Source organism: Myxine glutinosa, chromosome 2, assembly GCF_964187855.1.
Source record: "Myxine glutinosa chromosome 2, kmMyxGlut1.1, whole genome shotgun sequence".
Taxonomy (NCBI): domain Eukaryota; kingdom Metazoa; phylum Chordata; class Myxini; order Myxiniformes; family Myxinidae; genus Myxine; species Myxine glutinosa.
Genome location: NC_136262.1, coordinates 224,990,396 through 225,018,157, shown reverse-complemented (window position 1 = coordinate 225,018,157; position 27,762 = coordinate 224,990,396). Strand labels below are relative to the sequence as shown.

Genomic DNA, 27,762 nt, shown 5'->3' with positions numbered 1-27,762 from the left:
AGAAGAGTGATGGAAATGAATGTAGAAGGAAGTAGAGGACGGGTAAGACCGAGAAAAACTTGTCTAAAGATGGTGGAAGAAGAAATGCGGGGAAGGGGGTTAACAAGGAGAGATGCAGAAAATAGAGCAAAATGGAGAAGATTGTCATGGGGACCGCAAGGCTAACCCCCGCTCTAGTAGGGAAAATGGCCTTTAAAATGCATGTTGTTGTTGTTGTTGTTGATGATGCTTTCTCATTCAGTTCCTTACCTGGCCATCATTACACCTTTTACCTAGAACCCCTCATCAAGAGGGCATTGCACCATTGCAATATCCTGTTTCAGGGCTGGGAAGGAGGGAAAGTTTCCTATCATCCATAAAAATTGAAAACCATCTGTTCAGGCAGGTAAAGTAAGTCAACACCTTAAATACACCAAGAATCATCAGAAATAAGTAAGAGACTTGGTCGTTTTATTAAATAAAATGTTATAGCAAATCCACATCGATCATTTTACATCAAGGGTATCACTTCAAATTGGACGACCCTTAACATTTGCAAAAATCATCCGAATGAATCGTCTTGACTTGTGCCAACAAATCCATTCTTTTGCAAACACTTCGGTGTCAGGGGGAAAAAAATTGAAGTGGCAAACTCTCAGTTGAACTCATAAATCGCGTGACGCACCTGTACAGGGTGGAGGTAAACTCGGGCACCTTCCCTTGGGCTCCAGTGAAAGACATTCACGAGATAAAGTCAGCACACGAGATGCTGTGGGACCACGAAGTGGACAAATCTGGCACCGGATCACGTTAAAGCTCCATCAAATGAAGCAACATGGTATATGTGTATCATAATCGATCGTATAAACACCATATCCTGCAGATATGCCAGCAGTTCCCACAAGCAGGAAAAGCAAGCTCATGGACTTCATAACCCCCAACCCCATAACCCCTACACCCATCCCCTCAGGAATCCAAACCAGCATCAGGGCCACCTAAAAAAGGTTTGTAAAACAAATTGTGTGTCTCTCGGAGGTGGACCGACACCCAAACATTTTGAAGGCATGTACACTCGAGCACGCAAGCCTCTCGAAGCCTGTCGTCACAGGAGAAAGGAAACACCTCCAGAACAGGCATTTGAGAGCATCACTGAGGCATGTAATGTCGCACGTTATACTTCGCGGCGTCTTGATATTGGGTCATCGGTTTATCCGCAATGCCGCAAGTGCCGACCCCAACACGGCCTGTGACGCTTTCCGGAGATGCGAATATACTCTTCTTCACCTGAAACACACAACACCAAACAGACAATCATTCTCAATTGGCTTTGGAAGCAACAGTTACAAAATGTTAATAGTCTTGTCAACAGGCATAACTGCCATTACTGGTCAGGAAGTAATCCCGAAACGATGGTCAATTGCAGCCAAAGTGGGCCAGAACTGCTTGCTTGGTGTGGAATGAATTCAACCCAACTCAGTGGCCCCTAAGTCCAGACGTGTAGCAAAAAACACATGCACTTCGTGATACAAGTATAAAATTGTCAAGTGGAAGCTGTGGCAGCCATTTTCCAAAATGGCCGACATGCGGATTTTCACTGTCTGATATATCGGCTAATAATATAGTTAGGAAATTAATTTTGGTGTCTATACCAACGTTTTCAGGGCCAAATAATCCAATAAGAACAATATTCATGTATTTGATGTATGCCATTCCCCTCCCCCCAAAAATAGCTTGGTTATCCAGTGCTGCTGCCAATTGGCGAAATTGCCAGACATGTAGTGACCTTCACCTTCGATCATGAGCACGTGTCAGCCATATTCTATGAAAGATGAGTTGGTGACAATTTCAAATATCCTCTTTTTCTGTTATTTGATAAAAACGGAGTGACCTAAAGTCGTAAGCCCTCACATCTTGTAACTGCTGAATATCACTTTATCACGGTGATAATGATGATTCATGGTATACGAGAGATTAAATGGTGCGTATAAAACTGGTGTCAATGCTTCTGATTTTGAGAAATTTTGAGTGATGGATGATGACATCACTACATTTGAAATACTGTCCATGTTGAAATTGAGGTTTTTTTTTTTTTTTTGTATACAAGATCGAGGCTCGTGAAAGAGCTAACATTAATCACACAAAAAGACAAACCGACACATAAAACATATAAAAAGAGGGAGCGGTAGACAAGATGGGGAGAGAGTGGGAAGCACACAAGTACAACATTTGAGGGCAGGGACATCGAGAGATCTGTGGAAGGGAGAGGGCTTTGGGGGGACGGGCATTGGAAGGGGGGGGGGGTTGTGTGTACAGAGTCGAGGCTCGTGAAAGAGCTAACATTTATCAAACAAACAAGCAAACAAAGTATATAAAGAGGGGAGCGGTCGACAAGATGGGGAGAGAAGGGGAGGAAGCACACAAACACAACATTTGAGAACAGGGACATCGGGAGATGTTTTTGGAGGGAGAGGGCCTGGGGGGAGGCAGGATAGGTATAAAACGCAAGGACACCAAGGACTTCCAGGAAATAAGTCAAAAGTCACCTCAAAAAAGTGGATTTGGGGTGAAATTAGTGGGGGTAGAAAAGATCAATGTTTTGGATTGGGGAAGATAAGAGATGGTGGTGAACAGCCGTTTTAAAGACCTGGAGGGAGGAGGGGGATTGAAGAGAGTGAGGGAGTTTGTTCCAGAGGCAGGAGAAAAGAGGATTGAAGGAGTGAAGGTGAGCAGAGTCTTGATTTTGGCAGTTTAACCATAAGAGGGTTGCAGGCAGATATTGTGCGACCTGCAGGAATATTTGGGGGACAGAGCCCAGAGAGAGCTGGGGGAGCAAGGCCGGAGAGGAGTCGGTAGAAGACGGAAAGACCACCAACCTGCCTGCGGTGATTAAGTGAAAGGCCCTCGGAGATAGCGTCATCGCGGGAGATTCCAATGATTCTGAACGCTTTGGTTTCAACAGCGTGAAGACGAGCTAGGTGAGCAGTACTCCATTCGCAGGAGCACCAGCCCAGAGGGAAGAGCAGTATTCCATTGAGCTGCGGATGAAAGCCTTGTATGTATGTGGTGAGGAGCTCAGGTGTGCCAAGGAAGGACTTCGCACGACGGAGGATGCCCAGTCGGCGACTGGCTTTGGAGGCCAGCTTGGAAATGTGGTTTTCCCAGGAAAGATCATGGCAGATAGTGAGACCCAAAAGCTTGAGTGACAGAACTTCTTGGAGAGGATTATTCAGAAAGTAGATGGGAGGGTTGTCCAGTCGGTCTTTTCGGAGAGACATCGTAAGAGTGTGAGATTTGTCAGGATTGAAAGACATGTTCCACTTGTTTGCCCAGTCTGTGATTTTGTCCAGGTCTGCAGAGAGTGAGGAGGCTGCAGACTGCCGATCTGAGGGATGAGGAATGGAGCGGCAGAGAGTGGAGTCATCAGCAAAGAGATAGAGAGGATTTTCAAGAGAGTCAGAGAGATCATTGATGAAGACCAGAAAAAGCACAGGGCCCAGAACACTACCTTGGGGAACTCCAGCCTGAACAGGAAGGGGAGATGAGAGACATCCATTCAGGGCCACACGTTGACGACGACTAGAGAGGAGGTCCGCCAGCCATGCGTGGAGATTTCCATGGATACCAAAGGAGGAGGGTTTGGTGAGCAGAGCGGGGTGCCAGACCGTATCGAAGGCACGTGATATGTCGAGGGAGACAGTTCTAATTTCCTGTTTGGCATTGAGGACCTCCATCCATTGTTGAGACAGCAGAAGCAGCATGTCCAGAGTGGAGTGACCTGGTCTGAAACCAAATTGATGATCAGAGATCAAGCCATTGGAGAAGAGGAAAGATTTCATATCTGAAGCAATGATGGATTCCATGACTTTGCTGATAATTGGGAGAAGGCTGATAGGTCTGTAGTTGCTAGGATCTGTTTTTGCACCTTTTTTGTGGAAAGCGCTGATGTTGGCTGATTTCCAAGCAGATGGCAGTTGACCTTGAGCAAAAGAGAGGGTGAAGAGAACAGAGAGAGGGAGTGAAAGAGCGGAAGAACAGGATTTTAGGACCCGTGGGCTGATGCCGTCAGGTCCAGTTGCAGAATCAGAGTCGAGGGTTGACAGAAACTTTTCCACCTTGTCAGGAGGAAAGGACACGGAGTCCAGGAGCAGCTGGGTACGACTGGGTATGGTGGGTACAGAGAGGGATGGGTTTGGGACACAAGATTTAGAGGCAAACACAGAGTTGAGGCATTCAGCTTTTTCATGTGCGGAGTCAGCTGTGTAGCCGTTTGAGGTAAGGGAGGGGATGGAGGGGGAACAAACACCAGAAACAGATTTGACCAGACGCCACCAGGATTTGGAAGAGGGAGACAGATAAGAGAGTTCCGTCTTGAGAACGGAGAGATATTGTTTCCTGGCTCTCCTGAGGGTGGACACACACTTGTTTCGGGCTTTGTGAAAGGAAATGAGATTTCCTTCCGTTGGATTTGCTTTCCAGGAGACGAAGGCAAGTTGTTTCTGGGCAACAGCCTCACCACAAGATTTCGTGTACCATGGACGGGAGGAAGGGTATGACAACTGAAGACGAGATGGGATAAATCTGTGCATGAGAAAGAGAGCAATTTACTTTGGAAGAATTCCCAGGATGAGTTGATGTCAGAGGTGGTAGAGATGGGAGACCAGTCCAGATGATTGATGGCTGCTTGAAGACCGTGCCAGTTGGCCTGAGTGAAATGCCAGACTCGTCGACGCTGAGCAGGCTCCCTGAGAATGGTCAGAGAGATGTCCACTTTAACAAGGACATGATCAGATGATCCGATTGGAGCAGAAGAAGAGCAGCAGACATTTTCAGGGAAGTTTATTTTACTTTTTGTCAGCAAACAGCAGACATATGTTTTTACTTTCAGGGAAGTTTAGGAAGGTGGGAGAGGTATAAAACATATGGACACTGCCAGGACTTCCAGGAAAGAAGTTGGAATTTCAAACAAAGTGGATCTGGGGTGAATTAGCGGGGGTAGAAAAGATCAAGGTTTTGGATGGGGGAAGATAAGAGATGGTGGTGAACAGCTGTTTTAAAGACCTGGAGGGAGGAGTGGGATTCAAGGGAGTGTGGGAGTTTGTTCCAGAGGCGGGAGAAAAGAGGAATGAAAGAGTGAAGGTGAGCAGATAGCCGAGATTTCGGCAGTTTAACCATCAGAGGGTTGCTGGCAGATCTTGTGCGACCTGTAGGAATATTTGGGGGACAAAGCACAGAGAGAGCTGGGGGAGCAAGGCCGGAGAGGAGTCGGTAGCAGACAGAAAGACCACCTACCTGCCTGCGGTGAGTGAGTGAAAGGCCCTCAGAGATAGCTTCATCGCGGGAGATTCCAATGATTCTGAAAGCTTTGGTTTCAACAGCGTGAAGCCGAGCTAGGTGTGAGGCAGGAGCACCGGCCCATAGGGGAGAACAGTATTCCATTGAGCTGTGGATGAAAGCCTTGTATGTGGTGAGGAGCTCAGGTGTGCCTAGGAAGGACTTCGCACGACGGAGGATGCCCAGTCGGCGACTGGCTTTGGAGGCCAGCTTTGAAATGTGGTTTTCCCAAGAAAGATCATGGCAGATAGTTAGACCCAAAAGCTTGAGCGACAGAACTTCTTGGAGAGGATTGTTGAGAAAGTAGATGGGAGGGTGTCGGTAGATGGATGGGATGGGTGGGATGGGAGAGATGGATGGGATGGGAGGGATGGATGGAGTAGATGGGTGGGGAGGGTGTAGATGGGAGGGTGTCTGTCTTTACCGACTAGTTGAGCCGTCCTACCTGACAGGTAGATCAAACCGGTATTGATGATTATTGGGTATCGATATTGAAGACATGCCTCAGATGCCCAAGAGAGGTTTACACGACAGATCTCACAGCCTGATCATCAAAATACAACCAGTCTCTTCTGCGACAATCCAGAAACGTCAACCAATCCTCTCCGCAATGCATCCACTGGACATGTATTTACAAAAGTACAACTAGAACGGCACTCGGTAGAGCGCATACCTCTGCCAGGCTGAACAGTTTGTTTTGTATCCACTGAAAGGCTGGATCTGGATTCGGACCTGAACCAAAATCTAATCAGCTTGTTCTTGTCACCTTACCAACTTGTCCACTCAAGTTTATTCATAACTCGTCCATAACTTTTTTTATATTTCATGTCATAGATAGCTTTTCTCCCGATTTCACAACAATGAAGAATCGCTTAAAAAATTAAATAATTCTCGTATCCGAATCCATATCCAGATGTTCACCAAAATCGAATTGATTCGTCCTTGTCGCACACACAACCTCCCGACCATGTTTAGTCCAAATCCGTCCATAACTTTTTGAGATATCGTGTTATGTATCGGTTTTAGCCCTATCATTCAATGGTAAAGAATCACTAAAGAATTAAACGATTCTCGTAGCTGAATCCATATTCAGATCTTCACCAAAATCGAATTGATTCGTCCTTGTCACACACACAACCTGCCATCAAGTTTCGTCCAAATCCGTCCACAACTTTTTGAGATATCCTGCTATGTATCGTTTTTGGCCCTATCTCCCCATAGTGAATACAGTACTTAAAAAAATCTACTAGCCAGATCCGAAACCGGATCTTTACCAAAATCTAATTATTTCGTCCTTGTCACATACACTACCTCTTTGCCAAATTTTATCCGAATCCATCCATAACCTTCTGAGATACACTACATGACCAAAAGTATGTGGACACCCAAACATCGAGCATCTCATTCCAAAATCATTGGCATTAATATGGAGTTGACTCCCCCTTTGCTGTTATAACAGCCTCCTCTCTTCTCGAAAGGCTTTCCAATAGATGTTGAAACATTGCTGTGGAGATTTGCTTCCATTCAGCCACAAGAGCATTAGTGAGGTCGGGCACTGATGTTAGGTGATTAGGTCTGGCTCACATTCGGCATTGCAATTCATCTCAAAGGTGTTCGATGGGGTTGAGGTCAGGGCTCCGTGCAGGCCAGTCAAGTTCTTCCACACCGATCTCGACAAACCATTTCTGTAAGGACTTTGCTTTGTGCACGGGGCCATTGTCATGCTAAAACAGGAAAGGGCCTTCACCAAATTGTTGCCACAAAGTTGGAAGCACACAATCGTCTAGAATGTCATGGTATGATGTAGCGTTAAGATTTCTCTTTACTGGAACTAAGGGGCCTAACACGAACCATGAAAACCAGCCCTCGACCATTATTCCTCCTCCACCAAACTTTACAATTGGCACTATACATTCGGGTAGGTAGAGTTATCCTGACATCCGCCAAACCCAGATTCGTCCGTCTGACTGCCAGATGGTGAAGCGTGATTCATCACTCCAGAGAACGCTTGGCATTGCGCATGGTGATCTTAGGCTTCTGTGCGGCTGCTCGGCCATGGAAACCCATTTCGTGAAGCTCCCGGCGAACAGTTGTTGTGCTGATGTTGCTTCCAGAGGCAGTTTGGAACTTGGTAGTGAATGTTGCAACCAAGGACAGACGATTTTTACATGCTACCGGCTACACGCTTCAGCACTCGGCGATCCTGTTCTGTGAGCTTGTGTGGCCTACCACTTTGCGGCTGAGCTGTTGTTGCTCCTAGACGTTTCCACTTCACAATAACAGCACTTACAGTTGACCGGGGCAGCTCTAGCAGGGCAGAAATTTGACGAACTGACTTATTGGAAAGGTGGCATCCTATGACGGTGCCACGTTGAAAGTCACTGAGCTCTTCAGTACGGCCCATTTTACAGCCAATGTTTGTCGATGGAGATTGCATGGCTGTGTGCTTGATTATATATACCTGTCAGCAATGCGTGTGGCTGAAACAGCAGAATCCACTAATTATGAGGGGTGTCCGCATACTTATGGTCATGTAGTGTATCTTGTTCACAGACAGACAGACAGACAAACAAGCAAACAGACAGGGGTGAAGCCATAACCTCCATTCAGCTTCGGTAACTAGAACAACACTCGGTAAAGTGCATACCTTCGCCAAGTTGAACAGTTTACATTTTGCATCGCAATGATAGACCAGATCTCGATGTGGACCTGAACCAAAATAGAATCGGCTTGTTCTTGTCATCTAACCAACTAATCCACCAAGTTTTCTCATAATCTGTCCACAACTGTTTGAGATGTATATGCCATACATCGTTTTTTTGGCCTCATCTCTCAATGGTGAAGAATCACTTAAAAATTACAATATTCAAGAATGGGATACTTGGATACTTCCCCTAGTTAGAAGCACATGGTGAGGGGTGTGACATTCTACTCGTAGGAAGTGGAACTGCTGGCAAAATCTCTTAGGAAAATTTGTCAACTCAATGGAGAGACTAAGATAGTCATTAAGTCGCATGGTGCAGATATTATCCGCCATGACATGTTCGCCAACTACAGAGAATGCCCTGAATGTTATTCCCACAACTGAGAGATTAATGGTGATCATGTATGACTGTGGGAGCCCTGAGATTAGTGCAAATAGTGAAAGGCAAATATTATTCACTCAGAAAGGCAGGGAAATTGAAAACATTCCACCAACACAAGACACACTAGTCCAGAATCTGTCGCGGGTAGGATACGAGGCAGGTCATGTATGGGGGTCAAGCAATGATAAAAGCACCACAGTTACCAAGTCCAGCAGAATTCAGGTGGACTTGGGAGATGTCGAGTGCACAGTGGAAGATGAAATGGATGACCCTTCAACTTGCTGGTGAAGCATGCCGCACATTCATCAAATGTGGATGCACCAAGGGATGCAGTGCAGATACAAAATGGCAGACTTGCCATGCACAACACCGTGCAAGTGTGGTGGATGTGAATGAACATTCGTGTCAAATATGCTTTTAGAAGTGTTATGTGCACAGCTGGTGGGAAATGGTTTATGTGTGACACATGGAATAGAGCCTGTGATGGATGCTGTGAAGAGGAACAGGTTGAGATGGTTTGATCATGTGTTGGGGAAGGATGGAGGTGACTGGTTGAGAAGAGTGATGGAAATGAATGTAGAAGGAAGTAGAGGACGGAGCAGACCGAGAAAGACTTGGCTAAAGATGGTGGAAGAAGAAATGCGGGCAGGGGGGTTAACAAGGAGAGATGCAGAAAATAGGGCAAAATGGAGAAGATTGTCATGGGGATCGCAAGGCTAACCCCCACTCTAGCAGGGAAAATGGCCTTAAAATGCCTGTTGTTGTTGTTGTTGTTGTTGCATGGAAGAGGCGTTTAGAATTGTGTGCGTGGCTGGTGGGAAATGTTTTTTCACAAGGGAAAAATGTTAAAATTTTACGAACACCTACACACATGGTTACATCCACAAAGAAAGTTACATCCGCAAAGTGTTCGCCGATTTGCCAGACGGGTTTCTTCCGCGTTCAGTGGAAAATGTTGTCGAACGATTGAAAAGAATGTGTTGAGAACACAAGAGCTTATGTTGAAATTTGATGTTCACAAATTAAAAGGGCAAATAAATGGCCTTTTAGGGCAAAATATTTTGGTGTCTTATTTACACAACAATGCAACTTATGTCTATATTTAAAATAGGGACTCGATTGTGTACCACCCTGCAAATATCCAGCAATGTGCAGAACAACAGACAGGTAAGGCGGAGGGGATACTCAAACGGTACCAAGTTTGGAATACGTCAGTCGTGCACAAAGTCCGATCAAAAGTTTCACACAAACTTACGTGGCCCTTCTTCGTTTTGGAAAATGCTTTGTTATTAAATTGCTGCCATTTGTTCTTTTGGTCTTCTCTTTCCTGTTCCATCTCCTTCATCCTTTGAGCCTTCTTTAATGCCTTCTTTTTCTTATACTCCCTTTGTTGTGCCAGCATTTCCTTCCTTCATCACAACAAAACAATCACATTTGTCAAAAAATAGTTTGCGGTTGGAAAAATACACCGGAAATGTGAGAAATGCAACGAAAGAATCATCAGAAGCACAACCAACCCGTCGTTTTGTCAAAAGAAAAGAAAGTTGAACGTTAAGCTACATAAGGATCTTCTTTCAGGACAAGCCCAAACCGTGTGTGAACAGACATTAAAATGCCCTCACGGGGGTGGGGTGGGAATGGGGTGGAGCAACACAAGTCTGCAATAGACAACGAGACTTATGGGTGGGAACAGAGAAGGAAGAGGGTCAAGGTGTGGGAGAAGACATTGGGTGAGAAACTCAGAGCTCGACATTACTACTTGTCCGAATGTCTTTTTATACCGCGAGCAAGCTGGGAAAAAAATAAGTTAATGTAGAGCCCTGAAAGTACACATGTGTACAATCATTCATGTATGTACACATACACTCTACATCTCCCCTACGTCCCCCCATGTTCCCCTCAATCCAATGTTTACTCCCACATTTTGCATTTCACCATTCCTACTCCCCGAATCAAACCGGCTCAAACTTCAAAGGTGATGATAATAATCGTTACCAAAGTAAAGCGGTCCAATGAGAGCCTGTGTTGCTTCGCCCCTCTGAAAAGGTATGAGCACAAGTGGCCTGTGTTAGTCACTTATGAAAGCCACTTTTGGCAAAAGCATTGGACTTTGAGGCTTTTTTTCAGGATTGAAAGCTCGTTGTGGAGCCGCCACATAATGACACACATGAGACACAACAGGACAGTTAGAAGAGACAAATACAACCACTGGGCTTGGGGGAAGTGCCGCCACTTCCCAAGGCACTCTGGATACCAGCGACACCACACTTAGCGGGACATTTCCTGAGGAGGAATTTCCTCCTCCCCATGAATGCCAACCTATAGGGATTGTCCGTGCTCTTATCCTTTTAAATGCTGAACGTCAAGCAAGGAAGAAGAACGTACCATTTCTAAAGCCTTTGGTATTACTTGGCCGGTGTTTGAACCGTAGACCACCCAGACTAGGAGCGGACGCTCGAACCATTACACCACCGAGTTTTAAACCTAGAGTCGGTTGCACTCTGTGTTTCTCAATTTTTTAATAATGAATCACATTTGTGTAACTAAATTAAACCACATGCATAACAATACAGTCGGAATATATCACAACGATGTGCATGGTACATGACATATGTCATAACAGCCACGAGTCTATCCTTCCAGAGGCAAGATACAGATGATTGAAAATGAAAATTAAAATACGAAACTACATCGTGTGAGCATGTGCATTTGTGCTGTACTTTGACTTGGGCTTTCCACCAAGACCATCTTCACTGCCTTTCCCTTGACCCTCCTCCACCATTTTGAGTGACTGCAAAGCCACCACATCTGCATTTCCGTACAACGAGAAGGTCACAGCTGCCGTGCAACTGTCTGCATTAATCTCCTCCACCTCTGCCTCGTACCACCTGAAAAGACAAGCCTGTGTACCGTTAGGGAACAATGCTCTTGGCTATGCTCCAGTCATGTGACCTCAAAAACAGTCAATCCAAACATCTTAGAGATCTATAAACAGAAGCTCGATTTATTTAAAAAAAAACCAAAAAAAAAAACCATTACAGACGTTTTAAAAGGCAAAACAAACACGAAACAAACTTTGACTTTTTCATCAATGGAAAAAAATAAAATACAAATTGCAAAGTAGGCATTGAACGCTTGGCTACCAGGGTGAACACACTCAACAACAAATGGCCAAAAACTTAAAGTCCCATTTACAATAGTGTGCTTTTAGGAAGATCAACTCTCAATGTACAGACAAAACAGACTTCCTTAGACAAAAAAGCTTCTCAAACTACAAAATATGCAAGATACTCTACTTACACCCTCCACCGCTGAGATCACTTACTGTCCATCCTCACTCCACAGGGCCATACATTGGTCACCCACATGCCACGTGTGGCCAACACTGCTGCTGGCCTCATGCTCATCGACGTTTGTTGAATTATCTGTAGGCTGCGACGTCAGAAGGTCCTGCGTCAGTTCAATCACCTCCTGCAACAGAACATGGATGTGGGCGAGACAATTCGCTTTGCATGAGAATAATTGCAGATGTTAAGCATACAACATTGTTTTAACCAAAGGGAAAGGACAAACTAAGTCAGGGATGGTCTTAAGAATAAGGCTCCCAGCCAGATCACAGGTAAAAGAGGTTTCCCCCCCCCCCCCCCCCCCCCGTTTCACCACTGTGACCCGAAGTCTCCATCCCCTGGGTCATGAACCAGGGAGCAAATCCCCCCCCCAAAAAAAAAAACCACAACATATTTCATGCATCCCCCAAGGTTCATTACAAATACTAAATTTTGTTTAAATGTTTAAAGACGGGCCCGTAATTGCATTTGCGACCTTTTGACGCCGCCTCAGGGTCATCACAACGACCAAGTTTGGTGAATTTCAGGGCAACCATTTCGGAGGAGATAGCGTGACGGATGGACAGACAGACAGAGCCGATTACAATATCTCCCCATTATATCATAAAGCGTGGGAATAACGAGACAGAGCATATAAAAATGGGGAGCATCGCCGGGATATAGAGATTAAAGTATATCTGAGTATAAACAATCCGAAATCTAAATAAAAGTAGATCTGTGTACGGACTCTCATTGACACACAGACTGAATTACAATAGCCACTGCTGTCCCTTCGGGAATGGTTGAGGCTAAATAAGCATTACGGTGAAACCATTAATAAACAGGCAGCGGAACCCCACATGACCAACCTGCAAATCTTTCTTTAGCTTCAGGAGGTCTTCATTATCAGAATCTGCCGTAAGCGCTGCCTCCACTTGCTGAAGCTGGATCCGGTAGTTGGACAACTGGATCATAAGATCATCAGCCATCTACAGCAACATACCCAGCATGAGGATATGTCCACATGTCACAACATTTTCGAAATAAATTTCAAAAATAAAACTTAATTTTTTTCAAATGTAAAAAAAAAAAAAAAAAAATCTGTAAGGATGAATATTGTTATTGGAGAGTTAAACAGTTAGAGGTGCATTTCAATCGGTGGTGGTTCATATGCAGCCCGTGGCCAAATTAAGGCAGACGCCAGCTAAGCCATGGCCGAGGGCCCCGCACTTCAAGGTCATCGTTATTTACATGGTGAGCAGGTGCGGCATTCATTAGGGCGCACACCTGTGACCGGCACAACATTTTACGTTTTGTATCCAATGATAGGTCGGCTCTGGATCCTGACCTGAAAAATATAGAATAAGTTCATCCTTGTCATACACCAACCATGTTTCATCCTTGTCATACACCAACCATATTTCATCCTTGTCATACACCAACCATGTTTCATCCTTGTCATACACCAACCATGTTTCATCCTTGTCATACACCAACCATGTTTCATCCTTGTCATACACCAACCATATTTCATCCTTGTCATACACCAACCATGTTTCATCCTTGTCATACACCAACCATGTTTCATCCTTGTCATACACACAACCATGTTTCATCCTTGTCAAACACACAACCATGTTTCATCCTTGTCATACACCAACCATGTTTCATTCTTGTCATACACCAACCATGTTTCATCCTTGTCATACACACAACCATGTTTCATCCTTGTCAAACACACAACCATGTTTCATCCTTGTCATACACCAACCATGTTTCATCCTTGTCATACACACAACCATGTTTCATCCTTGTCATACACACAACCATGTTTCATCCTTGTCATACACACAACCATGTTTCATCCTTGTCATACACACAACCATGTTTCATCCTTGTCATACACACAACCATGTTTCATCCTTGTCATACACACAACCATGTTTCATCCTTGTCAGACACACAACCATGTTTCATCCTTGTCATACACACAACCATGTTTCATCCTTGTCATACACACAACCATGTTTCATCCTTGTCATACACACAACCATGTTTCATCCTTGTCATACACACAACCATGTTTCATCCTTGTCAAACACACAACCATGTTTCAATGTTTCATCCTTGTCATACACCAACCATGTTTCATCCTTGTCATACACACAACCATGTTTCATCCTTGTCAAACACACAACCATGTTTCATCCTTGTCATACACCAACCATGTTTCATCCTTGTCATACACCAACCATGTTTCATCCTTGTCATACACACAACCATGTTTCATTTCATCCTTGTCATACACCAACCATGTTTCATCCTTGTCATACACCAACCATGTTTCATCCTTGTCATACACCAACCATATTTCATCCTTGTCATACACCAACCATGTTTCATCCTTGTCATACACCAGCTATGTTTCATCCTTGTCATACAGACAACCAAGTTTCATCCTTGTCAAACACCAACCATGTTTCATCCTCGTCATACACACAACCATGTTTCATCCTCGTCATACACACAACCATGTTTCATCCTTGTCATACACACAACCATGTTTCATCCTTGTCATACACACAACCATGTTTTATCCTTGTCATACACCAACCATGTTTTATCCTTGTCATACACACAACCATGTTTCATCCTCGTCAAACACACAACCATGTTTCATCCTCGTCATACACACAACCATGTTTCATCCTCGTCATACACACATTAATAATAATAATAATAATTCATTTATTTTGTATAGCGCTTTTCATGAAGCCCAAAGGCGCTTTGACAGAGTGCAAAACATAATGCATAACAAAACATGAAAACAACAATTGCAAAAAGACAAGAATCAATAGGGAAATATTTAAAGCAAAAGGAGGGAGAAGGAGAAGTGATAGTCAGGGGTTAAATGCTGTGGGTTGAATGTTGAATGCAGTGCTGAACAGGTGGGTCTTGAGTGATGTTTTGAATGTGGTGAGTGAGGAGGAGTCTCTGATGGTGTGAGGTAGTGAGTTCCAGAGGGTGGGAGCAGCGATGGAGAAGGCCCTGTCCCCCCAGGATCTGAATTTGGTCCGGATGGGGGGGGTCAGGAGGTTGGTACCAGCAGAGCGGAGGTTGCGGGTGGGAGTGTGTCTGGAGAGGAGGTCAGCCAGGTAGGATGGGGCCAGGTTATGGAGGGCTTTGTAGGTCAAGAGGAGGATTTTGTACTGGATTCTCTGGGAGATGGGGAGCCAGTGAAGCTTGTAAAGGACGGGGGTGATGTGGTCACGGGTCCGGGAATGGGTGAGTAGACGGGCAGCGGAGTTCTGAATGTATTGGAGTTTATTGGTGATTGTTGAGGGTGAACCATAGAGAAGGCTATTGCAGTAGTCCAGACGGGAGGTGATGAAGGCGTGGATGAGGGTTTCTGCAGCCGTGGAGGAGAGGGATGAGCGGAGACGGGCGATGTTTTTCAGGTGAAATAAGGCTGTCTTTGTGATCTGTTTAGTGTATTTGTCGAAGGAGAGGGTTTGGTCAAAGATGACGCCAAGATTCCGGATGAGAGGGGAGGTGGATACTGGGATACCGTCGATGTTGAGGGCAAAGTTATGGGTGGATTTTGTGAGCGTTTTTGGGCCAATGATGATTATTTCAGATTTATCACATTTAAGTTTGAGGAAGTTTATTTGAAGCCAGGATTTTATTTCAGAGATGCAGTTTGTCAGGATAGAGTGGGTGTCGGTGGAGACGGACTTGGTGGAGATGAAAAGCTGGATGTCATCGGCGAAGCAGTGGAATTGGAGACCATGACGGCGGATTAAGTGACCGAGGGGGGACAGGTAAAGGATGAAGAGGATGGGGCCAAGAACTGAACCTTGGGGGACACCTTGGGGGAGGGGAGCAGTGGAGGATTTGAAGTTATTGATGGAGATGAACTGGCGTCTGTCAGAGAGGTATGATTTAATCCAAGAGAGGGCAGTGCTGGTAACGTTAAAGGTGGATTCAAGTCGGGTGAGGAGGATGGTGTGATCGATGGTGTCAAAGGCAGCGCTGAGGTCGAGGAGGACGAGAATGTTGAGGTTGCCAGCGTCAGAGGAGAGGAGAAGGTCGTTGGTGATTTTGAGGAGAGCAGTTTCAGTACTGTGGTTGGAGCGGAATCCGGATTGGAATGTTTCATACAGGTTATTGGCAGAGAGGTGATGTTTGAGTTGAGCGGCTACAGCGCGTTCCAAAACTTTTGACAGAAAGGGTAGGTTGGAGATGGGTCTGAAGTTATTTAGGGTGTCAGGCTTTAGACCAGGTTTTTTTAGAATGGGGGTAACAGCAGCAATTTTGAGGGATGGTGGGACGATGCCTGTAGACAGGGAGTTTATTGTTGCAATGATAAGTGGAGAGAGAGCAGGGAGGGAGGCCTTGACAAAGCTGGAGGGGATGGGGTCAAGAGTGCAGGTGGCAGTTTTCATTCCTATGAGGAGTTCAGAGAGGTCAGTAGGGGAGATTGGGGAGAACCGAGACAGGGGATGGCAGGACAAGGGGGGGCAGGTGGTTGGAGGGGGAGCGGGTGCGGCGGTGGTCAAGCTGTTGTAGATGTTGTCAATTTTGCGTTGGAAGAAAGAGAGGAAGGAGATGCAGTTGTCTACTGTGAATGACTGGGTGGTGGTGTTCAGGGGGCGGAGGAGTTTGTTTATTGTCGAGAAGAGTGCTTTTGGGTTTCCGGAGCCAGAGTGGATAATTTGAGAGTAGTAGGCGGGGCGGGCGTGGGAGAGGGCATATTTGTAGTGTTGTAGGTGGTCCTTGTAGGCTTGGGAGTGAACTGTGAGACCTGTTTTATTGCGGAGTCTTTCAAGTTGGCGAGCACTAGTTTTCATCAGGCGGAGTTCAGGGGTAAACCAGGGAGCAGAATGGGTGAAAGAAACTTTTGGTTTTTACAGGCGCAAGCTGGTCAAGGTAGGAGGAGAGAGTGTGGTTGTAGTAGTCAGTGAGGTCGGAAGGGGTGTGGAGGTCAATGAAGGGAGAAGTGGACATTTTTTCAGAGAGGGTGGATGAGAATGAGGTAGGTGAAAGAGTGTTTAGCTTACGGAAGTTGATAGTGCGATAATGTCTTGGTGTTGGGGTGGGGATGTTGATGGTCATAGTGATGGCTAAGTGGTCAGAGAGGGTGAGGTCGGAGCCAGAGAGATGATGCAAAATTAATCCAGTGGAGCAGACAAGGTCCAAAATGTGACCACGGATATGCGTAGGAAAGTTGACATGTTGACTGAGGTTAAAGCAGGTGAGTAAATCAGTGAAGTCAGTGGTTATTGTGGAGTCAGTGGAGTCCATGTGGATATTGAAATCACCAAGGAGAAGGATTGAGTGGGAGAGGGAACATAGCTGGGTCAGAAAGTAGGAGAAGTCAGACAGGAATGATGGGTGTGGTTTGGGAGGGCGGTAGACGACAGCCATGACTGACTGCGTGCGACCAGAGAGTTTAAAAGCCAGGTGTTCAAAGGATGAGGATGAGGCGATGGGGATGAGGCTGGTCCTGATGTCTTGACGGTGGATAACGGCAATTCCACCACCTCGGCCCTCCGAGCGTGCTTTATTGACGTAGGAATATCCATTGGGTGTGGTGAGGTTGAGCGTGTAGTAGTCCAGTGGTTGTTGCCAGGTTTCGGTGAGACAGAGAAAGTCCAGTTTGTTAACCAGGATGTAGTCGTTGAGGATGAGGCATTTGTTGTTGAGGGACCGGGTGTTGAACAGGGTGAGCTTGATGTTGTTTTGAACAGCGGGGATGAATTCAGGTGATTTAGCCAGGGTTTGCAGGCAGGAGGTGCGATTTTGTGCGTTGCCGTGACTAGGTGCGCTGGGACGATGAGTGGGAGTGCGCTGAGCCGACCATAGGACGGGGATGGAGTGACCTGATTGTACATATACAAACTTACGACCGGAGCCACGGTGAATGTACCTGGGTCGTCGGAGGAGTCCATTTGATTTGATGGCAGAGATGCATGATGGGGTGGAGCAGGTATTGAGCAGGAGCCTTGCGGCTGAGTACCGCAGAGCCATGCCAGGCAGGAGCGGAGAGATGAGACGATGCCAAGGTTGAGGAGGTGAAACAATGGTCCCAACCCATGGGAGCAGGCCCAAGGAAACGAAGGAGACGAAGGAGCCAGGTAGGTGAAGCCAGGAGCAGAGTCGGGACCAAGCAGAGGGCAGACAGGAGCAAAGAGACGATCACGAGGCCAAGGTTGATCACGGCAAAGCGGGAAATGCAGCGGCAATCAACCGCCGCCGCTACAAATCAAGATCACGGCGGCAAAACCGCCGCCACACCGCTGCGAAGGACACAACCCACGAGAGCGTGCCCGAGGAAACAGCGAGCAGGCGAAGGAGCCGGGTAGGCGAAGCAGGGAGCAGAGCCGGGACTATGCGGAGGGCAGACTCAATGGCCAAAAAATCCGCATGACCACCAAAAAAGCAAGCCACAGACAGTGGCCCAGTCGAAGAAGCGGCGAGCATGTGACGCCTGCGTCCTCTTCAGACCGGACCGGAAGCGGAGGGACCCTTGTCATACACAACCATGTTTCATCCTTGTCATACACCAACCAAGTTTCATCCTTGTCATACACCAACCATGTTTCATCCTTGTCATACACACAACCATGTTTCATCCTTGTCATACACCAACCAAGTTTCATCCTTGTCATACACACAACCATGTTTCATCCTTGTCATACACACAACCATGTTTCATCCTTGTCAAACACACAACCATGTTTCATCCTCGTTGTACACACAACCATGTTTCATCCTTGTCATACACCAACCATGTTTCATCCTCGTTGTACACACAACCATGTTTCATCCTTGTCATACACACAACCATGTTTCATCCTTGTCATACACACAACCATGTTTCATCCTTGTCAAACACACAACCATGTTTCATCCTTGTTGTACACCAACCAAGTTTCATCCTTGTCATACACATTACACCAACCATGTTTCATCCTTGTCATACATACAACCATGTTTTATCCTCGACATACACACAACCATGTTTTATCCTTGTCAAACACACAACCATGTTTCATCCTTGTCATACACCAACCATGTTTCATCCTTGTCATACACACAACCATGTTTTATCCTTGTCATACACCAACCATGTTTCATCCTTGTCATACACACAACCATGTTTCATCCTTGTCATACACCAACCATGTTTCATCCTCGTCGTACACACAACCATGTTTCATCCTTGTCATACACACAACCACGTTTCATCCTTGTCAAACACACAACCATGTTTCATCCTCGTTGGACACACAACCATGTTTCATCCTTGTCATACACACAACCATGTTTCATCTTTGTCATACACACAACCATGTTTCATCCTTGTCGTACACCAACCATGTTTCATCCTTGTCATACACACAACCATGTTTCATCTTTGTCATACACACAACCATGTGTCATCCTTGTCAAACACACAACCATGTTTCATCTTTGTCATACACACAACCATATTTCATCCTTGTCGTACACCAACCATGTTTCATCCTTGTCATACACACAACCATGTTTCATCTTTGTCATACACACAACCATGTTTCATCTTTGTCATACACACAACCATGTTTCATCTTTGTCATACACACAACCATGTTTCATCCTTGTCGTACACCAACCATGTTTCATCCTTGTCAAACACACAACCATGTGTCATCCTTGTCGAACACACAACCATGTTTCATTCTTGTCATACACCAACCATGTTTCATCCTTGTCATACACACAACCATGTTTCATCTTTGTCATACACACAACCATGTTTCATCCTTGTCGTACACCAACCATGTTTCATCCTTGTCAAACACACAACCATGTTTCATCCTTGTCAAACACACAACCATGTGTCATCCTTGTCAAACACACAACCATGTTTCATTCTTGTCATACACCAACCATGTTTCATCCTTGTCATACACACAACCATGTTTCATCTTTGTCATACACACAACCATGTGTCATCCTTGTCAAACACACAACCATGTTTCATTCTTGTCATACACCAACCATGTTTCATCCTTGTCATACACACAACCATGTTTTATCCTTGTCATACACCAACCATGTTTTATCCTTGTCATACACCAACCATGTTTCATCCTTGTCATACACACAACCATGTTTCATCCTTGTCATACACCAACCATGTTTCATCCTTGTCATACACCAACCATGTTTCATCCTTGTCATACACACAACCATGTTTCATCCTTGTCATACACACAACCATGTTTTAGCCTTGTCATACACCAACCATGTTTCATCCTTGTCATACACCAACCATGTTTCATCCTTGTCATACACACAACCATGTTTCATTTCATCCTTGTCATACACCAACCATGTTTCATCCTTGTCATACACCAACCATGTTTCATCCTTGTCATACACCAACCATGTTTCATCCTTGTCGTACACCAACCATGTTTCATCCTTGTCGTACACCAACCATGTTTCATCCTTGTCGTACACCAACCATGTTTCATCCTTGTCGTACACCAACCATGTTTCATCCTTGTCGTACACCAACCATGTTTCATCCTTGTCGTACACCAACCATGTTTCATCCTTGTCGTACACCAACCATGTTTCATCCTTGTCGTACACCAACCAAGTTTCATCCTTGTCATACACATTACACCAACCATGTTTCATCCTTGTCATACATACAACCATGTTTTATCCTCGACATACACACAACCATGTTTCATCCTCGTTGCTCGTTGTACACACAACCATGTTTCATCCTTGTCATACACACAACCATGTTTCATCTTTGTCATACACACAACCATGTTTCATCCTTGTCATACACACAACCATGTTTTATCCTTGTCATACACCAACCATGTTTTATCCTTGTCATACACCAACCATGTTTCATCCTTGTCATACACACAACCATGTTTCATCCTTGTCATACACCAACCATGTTTCATCCTTGTCATACACCAACCATGTTTCATCCTTGTCATACACACAACCATGTTTCATCCTTGTCATACACACAACCATGTTTTAGCCTTGTCATACACCAACCATGTTTCATCCTTGTCATACACAAAACCATGTTTCATCCTTGTCAAACACACAACCATGTTTCATCCTTGTCATACACCAACCATGTTTCATCCTTGTCATACACACAACCATGTTTCATTTCATCCTTGTCATACACCAACCATGTTTCATCCTTGTCATACACCAACCATGTTTCATCCTTGTCATACACCAACCATGTTTCATCCTTGTCGTACACCAACCATGTTTCATCCTTGTCGTACACCAACCATGTTTCATCCTTGTCGTACACCAACCATGTTTCATCCTTGTCGTACACCAACCATGTTTCATCCTTGTCGTACACCAACCATGTTTCATCCTTGTCGTACACCAACCATGTTTCATCCTTGTCGTACACCAACCATGTTTCATCCTTGTTGTACACCAACCAAGTTTCATCCTTGTCATACACATTACACCAACCATGTTTCATCCTTGTCATACATACAACCATGTTTTATCCTCGACATACACACAACCATGTTTCATCCTCGTTGCTCGTTGTACACACAACCATGTTTCATCCTTGTCATACACACAACCATGTTTCATCTTTGTCATACACACAACCATGTTTCATCCTTGTCATACACACAACCATGTTTCATCCTCGTTGCTCGTTGTACACACAACCATGTTTCATCCTTGTCATACACACAACCATGTTTCATCCTTGTCGTACACCAACCATGTTTCATCTTTGTCATACACACAACCATATGTCATCCTTGTCAAACACACAACCATGTTTCATTCTTGTCATACACACAACCATGTTTCATCTTTGTCATACACACAACCATGTTTCATTCTTGTCATACACCAACCATGTTTCATCCTTGTCATACACACAACCATGTTTCATCTTTGTCATACAAACAACCATGTGTCATCCTTGTCAAACACACAACCATGTTTCATTCTTGTCATACACCAACCATGTTTCATCCTTGTCATACACACAACCATGTTTCATCTTTGTCATACACACAACCATGTGTCATCCTTGTCAAACACACAACCATGTTTCATTCTTGTCATACACCAACCATGTTTCATCCTTGTCATACACACAACCATGTTTTATCCTTGTCATACACCAACCATGTTTTATCCTTGTCATACACCAACCATGTTTCATCCTTGTCATACACACAACCATGTTTCATCCTTGTCATACACCAACCATGTTTCATCCTTGTCATACACCAACCATGTTTCATCCTTGTCATACACACAACCATGTTTCATCCTTGTCATACACCAACCATGTTTCATCCTTGTCATACACAAAACCATGTTTCATCCTTGTCAAACACACAACTATGTTTCATCCTTGTCATACACCAACCATGTTTTATCCTTGTCATACACACAACCATGTTTCATTTCATCCTTGTCATACACCAACCATGTTTCATCCTTGTCATACACCAACCATGTTTCATCCTTGTCATACACCAACCATGTTTCATCCTTGTCGTACACCAACCATGTTTCATCCTTGTCGTACACCAACCATGTTTCATCCTTGTCATACACCAACCATGTTTCATCCTTGTCATACACCAACCATGTTTCATCCTTGTCGTACACCAACCATGTTTCATCCTTGTCGTACACCAACCATGTTTCATCCTTGTCGTACACCAACCATGTTTCATCCTTGTCGTACACCAAACATGTTTCATCCTTGTCGTACACCAACCATGTTTCATCCTTGTCGTACACCAACCAAGTTTCATCCTTGTCATACACACAACCATGTTTCATCCTTGTCATACACATTACACCAACCATGTTTCATCCTTGTCATACATACAACCATGTTTTATCCTCGTCATACACACAACCATGTTTCATCTTTGTCATACACACAACCATGTTTCATCCTTGTCATACACACAACCATGTTTCATCCTTGTCATACACACAGCCATGTTTCATCCTTGTCATACACCAACCATGTTTCATCCTTGTCATACACACAACCATGTTTCATCCTTGTCAAACACACAACCATGTTTCATCCTTGTCATACACCAACCATGTTTCATCCTTGTCATACACACAACCATGTTTCATCCTTGCCATACACACAACCAGGTTTCATCCTTGTCATACACCAACCATGTTTCATCCTTGTCGTACACCAACCATGTTTCATCCTTGTCGTACACCAACCATGTTTCATCCTTGTCGAACACCAACCATGTTTCATCCTTGTCATACACCAACCATGTTTCATCCTTGTCATACACCAACCATGTTTCATCCTTGTCATACACCAACCAGGTTTCATCCTTGTCATACACACAACCATGTTTCATTTCATCCTTGTCATACACCAACCATGTTTCATCCTTGCCATACACACAACCAAGTTTCATCCTTGTCAGACACCAACCATGTTTCATCCTTGTCATACACCAACCATGTTTCATCCTTGTCGTACACCAACCATGTTTCATCCTTGTCAAACACACAACCATGTTTCATCCTTGTCATACACCAACCATGTTTCATCCCTGTCATACACACAACCATGTTTCATCCTTGTCATACACACAACCATGTTTCATCCTTGTCGTACACACAACCATGTTTCATCCTTGTCAAACACCAACCATGTTTCATCCTTGTCATACACACAACCATGTTTCATCCTTGTCGTACACACAACCATGTTTCATCCTTGTCAAACACCAACCATGTTTCATCCTTGTCGTACACCAACCATGTTTCATCCTTGTCGTACACCAACCATGTTTCATCCTTGTCGTACACCAACAAATGTTTCATCCTTGTCGTACACAACCATGTTTCATCCTTGTCATACACAAACCATGTTTCATCCCTGTCATACACCAACCATGTTTCATCCTTGTCGTACACCAACCATGTTTCATCCTTGTCGTACACCAACCATGTTTCATCCTTGTCGTACACCAACCATGTTTCATCCTTGTCGTACACCAACCATGTTTCATCCTTGTCGTACACCAACAAATGTTTCATCCTTGTCGTACACCAACAAATGTTTCATCCTTGTCGTACACCAACCATGTTTCATCCTTGCCGTACACCAACCATGTTTCATCCTTGCCGTACACCAGCCATGTTTCATCCTTGTCGTACACCAACCATGTTTCATCCTTGTCGTACACCAACCATGTTTCATCCTTGTCGTACACCAACCATGTTTCATCCTTGCCGTACACCAGCCATGTTTCATCCTTGTCGTACACCAACCATGTTTCATCCTTGTCGTACACCAACCATGTTTCATCCTTGTCATGCACCAACCATGTTTCATCCTTGTCATACACCAACCATGTTTCATCCTTGTCATACACCAACCATGTTTCATCCTTGTCATACACACAACCATGTTTCATCCTTGTCATACACACAACCATGTTTCATCCTTGTCATACACCAATCATATTTCATCCTTGTCATACACAGAACCATGTTTCATCCTTGCCATACACACAACCAAGTTTCATCCTTGTCATACACCAACCATGTTTCATCCTCGTCATACACCAACCATGTTTCATCCTTGTCATACACCAACCATGTTTCATCCTTGAAGTACACCAACCATGTTTCATCCTCGTCATACACCAACCAAGTTTCATCCTTGTCAAACACACAACCAAGGTTTGTCCGAATCCGTCCATAACTTTTTGAGATATGCTGTTTCATGACAGACAGGGGTGAAAACACAACCCTCATCCACTTTCGGTGGCGGACATATCAAATGATAAAATCGCAAAACATCACATTGTAGGGACAAGATAAATAAAAAAATAAAAACAATGAACACCGATAGTGAAAGAGACATTAATATGTAATGGGAGTGACTGGAGTGGAAGTGATGATCAAGGTGAGGGGCAAGGGGGATAGGGGGGGGCAAGGGGGATAGAGGAGGCAGGGGGGCTAGAGAGGGGGCAAGGGGGATCGAGGAGGGGGCAAGGGGAATCGAGGAGGGGGGCAAGGGGGGTAGAGGGGGGCAAGGGGGATAGAGGAGGGGGGCAAGGGGGGATAGAGGAGGGGGGCAAGGGGGATAGAGGAGGGGGCAAGGGGGATATAGGAGGGGGCAAGGGGGATATAGGAGGGGGCAAGGGGGATAGAGGAGGGGGGCAAGGGGGATCGAGGAGGGGGGCAAGGGGGGTAGAGGAGGGGGGCAAGGGGGATAGAGGAGGTGTGTGGGTAGTTGTGGAGGTTTGGAAAATGGAAAAGGGGACGGAGGTGGTGGTGGAGGTGGAGGTGGAGGTGGAGGTGGAGGTGGAGGCGGTGGTGGAGGTGGAGGTGGAGGTGGAGGTGGTGGTGGTGGTGGAGGTGGAGGTGGTGGTGGTGGTGGAGGTTCGATAGTCGATGGTCGATACATAACCAGCGATTAGAAAAAGATATGAGCTGAATAAACACGGTGGCGTGGAAATAGCTGCTTCGGATTTTATATCTATATATCTATATATATATATATATTTACATATCCAACAAAATAAACTGTTTTCGTGCTGGAGCACGAATAAATTAACACCTACTCCTTTAAAGCGTCGCCCGGTCCGAAAGAGACGATAAAATTAAAATTTTAAACGGTTTCTAAACAGGAGGTCAAATGACAACCGGGACATTTAATGGAAAAACGGAAACAACTACGTATCCAAATAACGAACTCACCTTTCAGGTGGACAAAACAAGCCCAAGAAAGACCGAACCGAATAGGCCGCACAGGAAGTGACGTCATCGCCATATCGCCAAACCTTTCCGTTGTTCCTGATGATGCTGGACGTGCTCATCTTTTGTTCATTTACTCATTTTACATCCCAATATTTACGCATTACATCAAGTACGTCTTTAAATTCGAATATTAAATATGAAAAATAAATCCTAAAAATTGTGGAGACCCCGTGCCGACTATACTGTCAGGTAAAGCTTCACCATCACAAACTCAAGGCCTTCCTTGGCCTTCCAATATTTGCTTCCATAAAAGTTTCAAAATGAAAAGATGAGAAAAAAGTTTTATTTTTGTTATTGCTTTCGGGATTATAGTGGATATGGACGAAGCATGACACGCTGGCGAAGGAGGGGTAAGAGTCGGGTATAAGTAGCTGTTAGTGAGGGGGGAGAGGAAGGATCGTCGAAAGCACGGATTGGGATGCTAAGGTCCTGAGTTCGAATCCACAGGTGTGGGGCCCCTGGCCCTGAGCCCAGTGTACTAGCAGTAATAGGGTGACTGCATCAGTGGCACAACCACGGTGAGAGAGGTATAAAACAAATGGACACTGCTAGGATTTCCAGGAATGAAGTCGGTATCATCAAAAAAGTGGATCTGGGGTGAATTAACGGGGGTAGAAAAGATCAAGGTTTTGGAAGTGGGAAGATAAGAGATGGTGGTGAACAGCTGTTTTAAAGACCTGGAGGGAGGAGTGGGATTGAAGAGAATGAGGGAGTTTGTTCCAGAGGCGGGAGAAAAGAGGAATGAAGGTGAGCAGAGAGTCTTGATTTTATCAGTTTCACCATAAGAGGGTTGCTGGGAGATTTTGTGCGACCTGAAGGAATATTTAGGGGACAGAGCACAGCTCGGGCTGGGGGAGCTATGCCGGAGAGGAGTCGTTAGAAGACAGAAAGACCACCTACCTGCCTGCGGTGAGTGAGTGAAAGGCCCTCAGAGTTAGCTTCATCGCGGGAGATTCCAATGATTCTGAAAGCTTTCGTTTCAACCGCGTGAAGCTGAGCTAGGTGTGAGGCAGGAGCACCGGCCCAGAGGGGAGAGCAGTATTCCATTGAGCTGTGGATGAAAACTTTGTATGTGGTGAGGAGTTCAGGTGTGCTAAGGAAGGACTTCGCACGACGGAGGATGCCCAGTCGGCAACTGGCTTTGGAGGCCAGCTTGGAAATGTGGTTTTCCCAGGAAAGATCATGGTAGATAGTGAGACCCAAAAGCTTGAGCGACAGAACTTCTTGGCGAGGATTATTGAGAAAGCAGATCGGGGGGTTGTCCAGACAGTCTTTTCGGAGAGACATAGTGAGAGAGTGAGATTTGTCAGGATTGAAAGACATGTTCCACTTGTTTGACCAGTCTGTGATTTTGTCCAGGTCTGCAGAGAGTGAAGAGGCTGCAGACTGCCGATCTGAGGGAAGAGGAATGGAGCGGGAGAGAGTGGAGTCATCAGCAAAGAGAGAGGATTTTCCAGAGAGTCAGAGAGATCATTGATGAAGACCAGAAAAAGCACAGGGCCCAGAACACTGCCGTGAGGAACTCCAGCCTGAACAGGAAGGGGAGATGAGAGAAACCCATTCAGGGCCACACGTTGACTGCGACCAGAGAGGAATTCCGCAAGCCATGTGTGGAGAGCTCCATGGATACCATAAGAGGAGAGTTTGGTGAGCAGAGCGGGGTGCCAGACCGTATCAAAGGCACGTGATATGTTAAGGGAGACAGCACTGATTTCCTGTTTTGCGTTGAGGGCCTCCATCCATTGTTGAGACAGCAGAAGCAGCATGTCCAGAGTCGAATGACCTGGTCTGAATCCAAATTGATGATCAGAGATCAAGCCATTGAAGAAGAGGAAGGATTTGATATCCGAAGCAATGATGGATTCCATGACTTTGCTGATAATTGGGAGCAGGCTGATTGGTCTGTCGTTGCAAGGATCTGTTTTTGCACATTTTTTGTGTAAAGCGGTAATGTTTGCTGATGGCAGATTACCTTGAGCAAAAGAGAGGGTGAAGAGAACAGAGAGATAAGAGGGTGTGAAAGAGCGGCAGAGCAGGATTTTAGGACCCGTGGGCTGATGCCGTCAGGTCCAGTTGCAGAATCAGAGTCGAGGATCAACTTAAACTTATCCACCTTGTCAGGAGAGAAGGACACAGAGTCCAGGAGCAGCTGGGTTCGACTGGGTAAGGTGGGTACAGAGAGCGATGGG

The 27,762-nt window shown here is 45.2% G+C and overlaps 1 protein-coding gene across 3 annotated transcripts; it reads right to left on the bottom strand.

Moving 5' to 3' along the window:
• Positions 1-433: 433 nt before the first annotated feature.
• Positions 434-25,611, bottom strand: SMNDC1 (survival motor neuron domain containing 1). 3 transcript variants are annotated; one of them, XM_068106140.2, is made up of 6 exons: positions 25,514-25,611; positions 12,592-12,711; positions 11,722-11,867; positions 11,117-11,284; positions 9,652-9,805; positions 434-1,263 (listed from the first exon to the last, which is right to left on the bottom strand). In XM_068106140.2, the coding sequence occupies exons 2-6, from the start codon at positions 12,709-12,711 to the stop codon at positions 1,126-1,128; spliced, it is 726 nt and encodes a 241-aa protein (XP_067962241.1). In that variant the 5' UTR covers positions 25,514-25,611; the 3' UTR covers positions 434-1,125. The 3 variants fall into 3 exon arrangements, with proteins under 3 accessions (XP_067962241.1, XP_067962242.1, XP_067962239.1); XM_068106141.1 differs by lacking the exon at positions 25,514-25,611 and adding an exon at positions 25,378-25,396; XM_068106138.2 differs by lacking the exon at positions 25,514-25,611 and adding an exon at positions 17,652-17,766.
• Between the last annotated feature and the right edge of the window lie 2,151 nt (positions 25,612-27,762).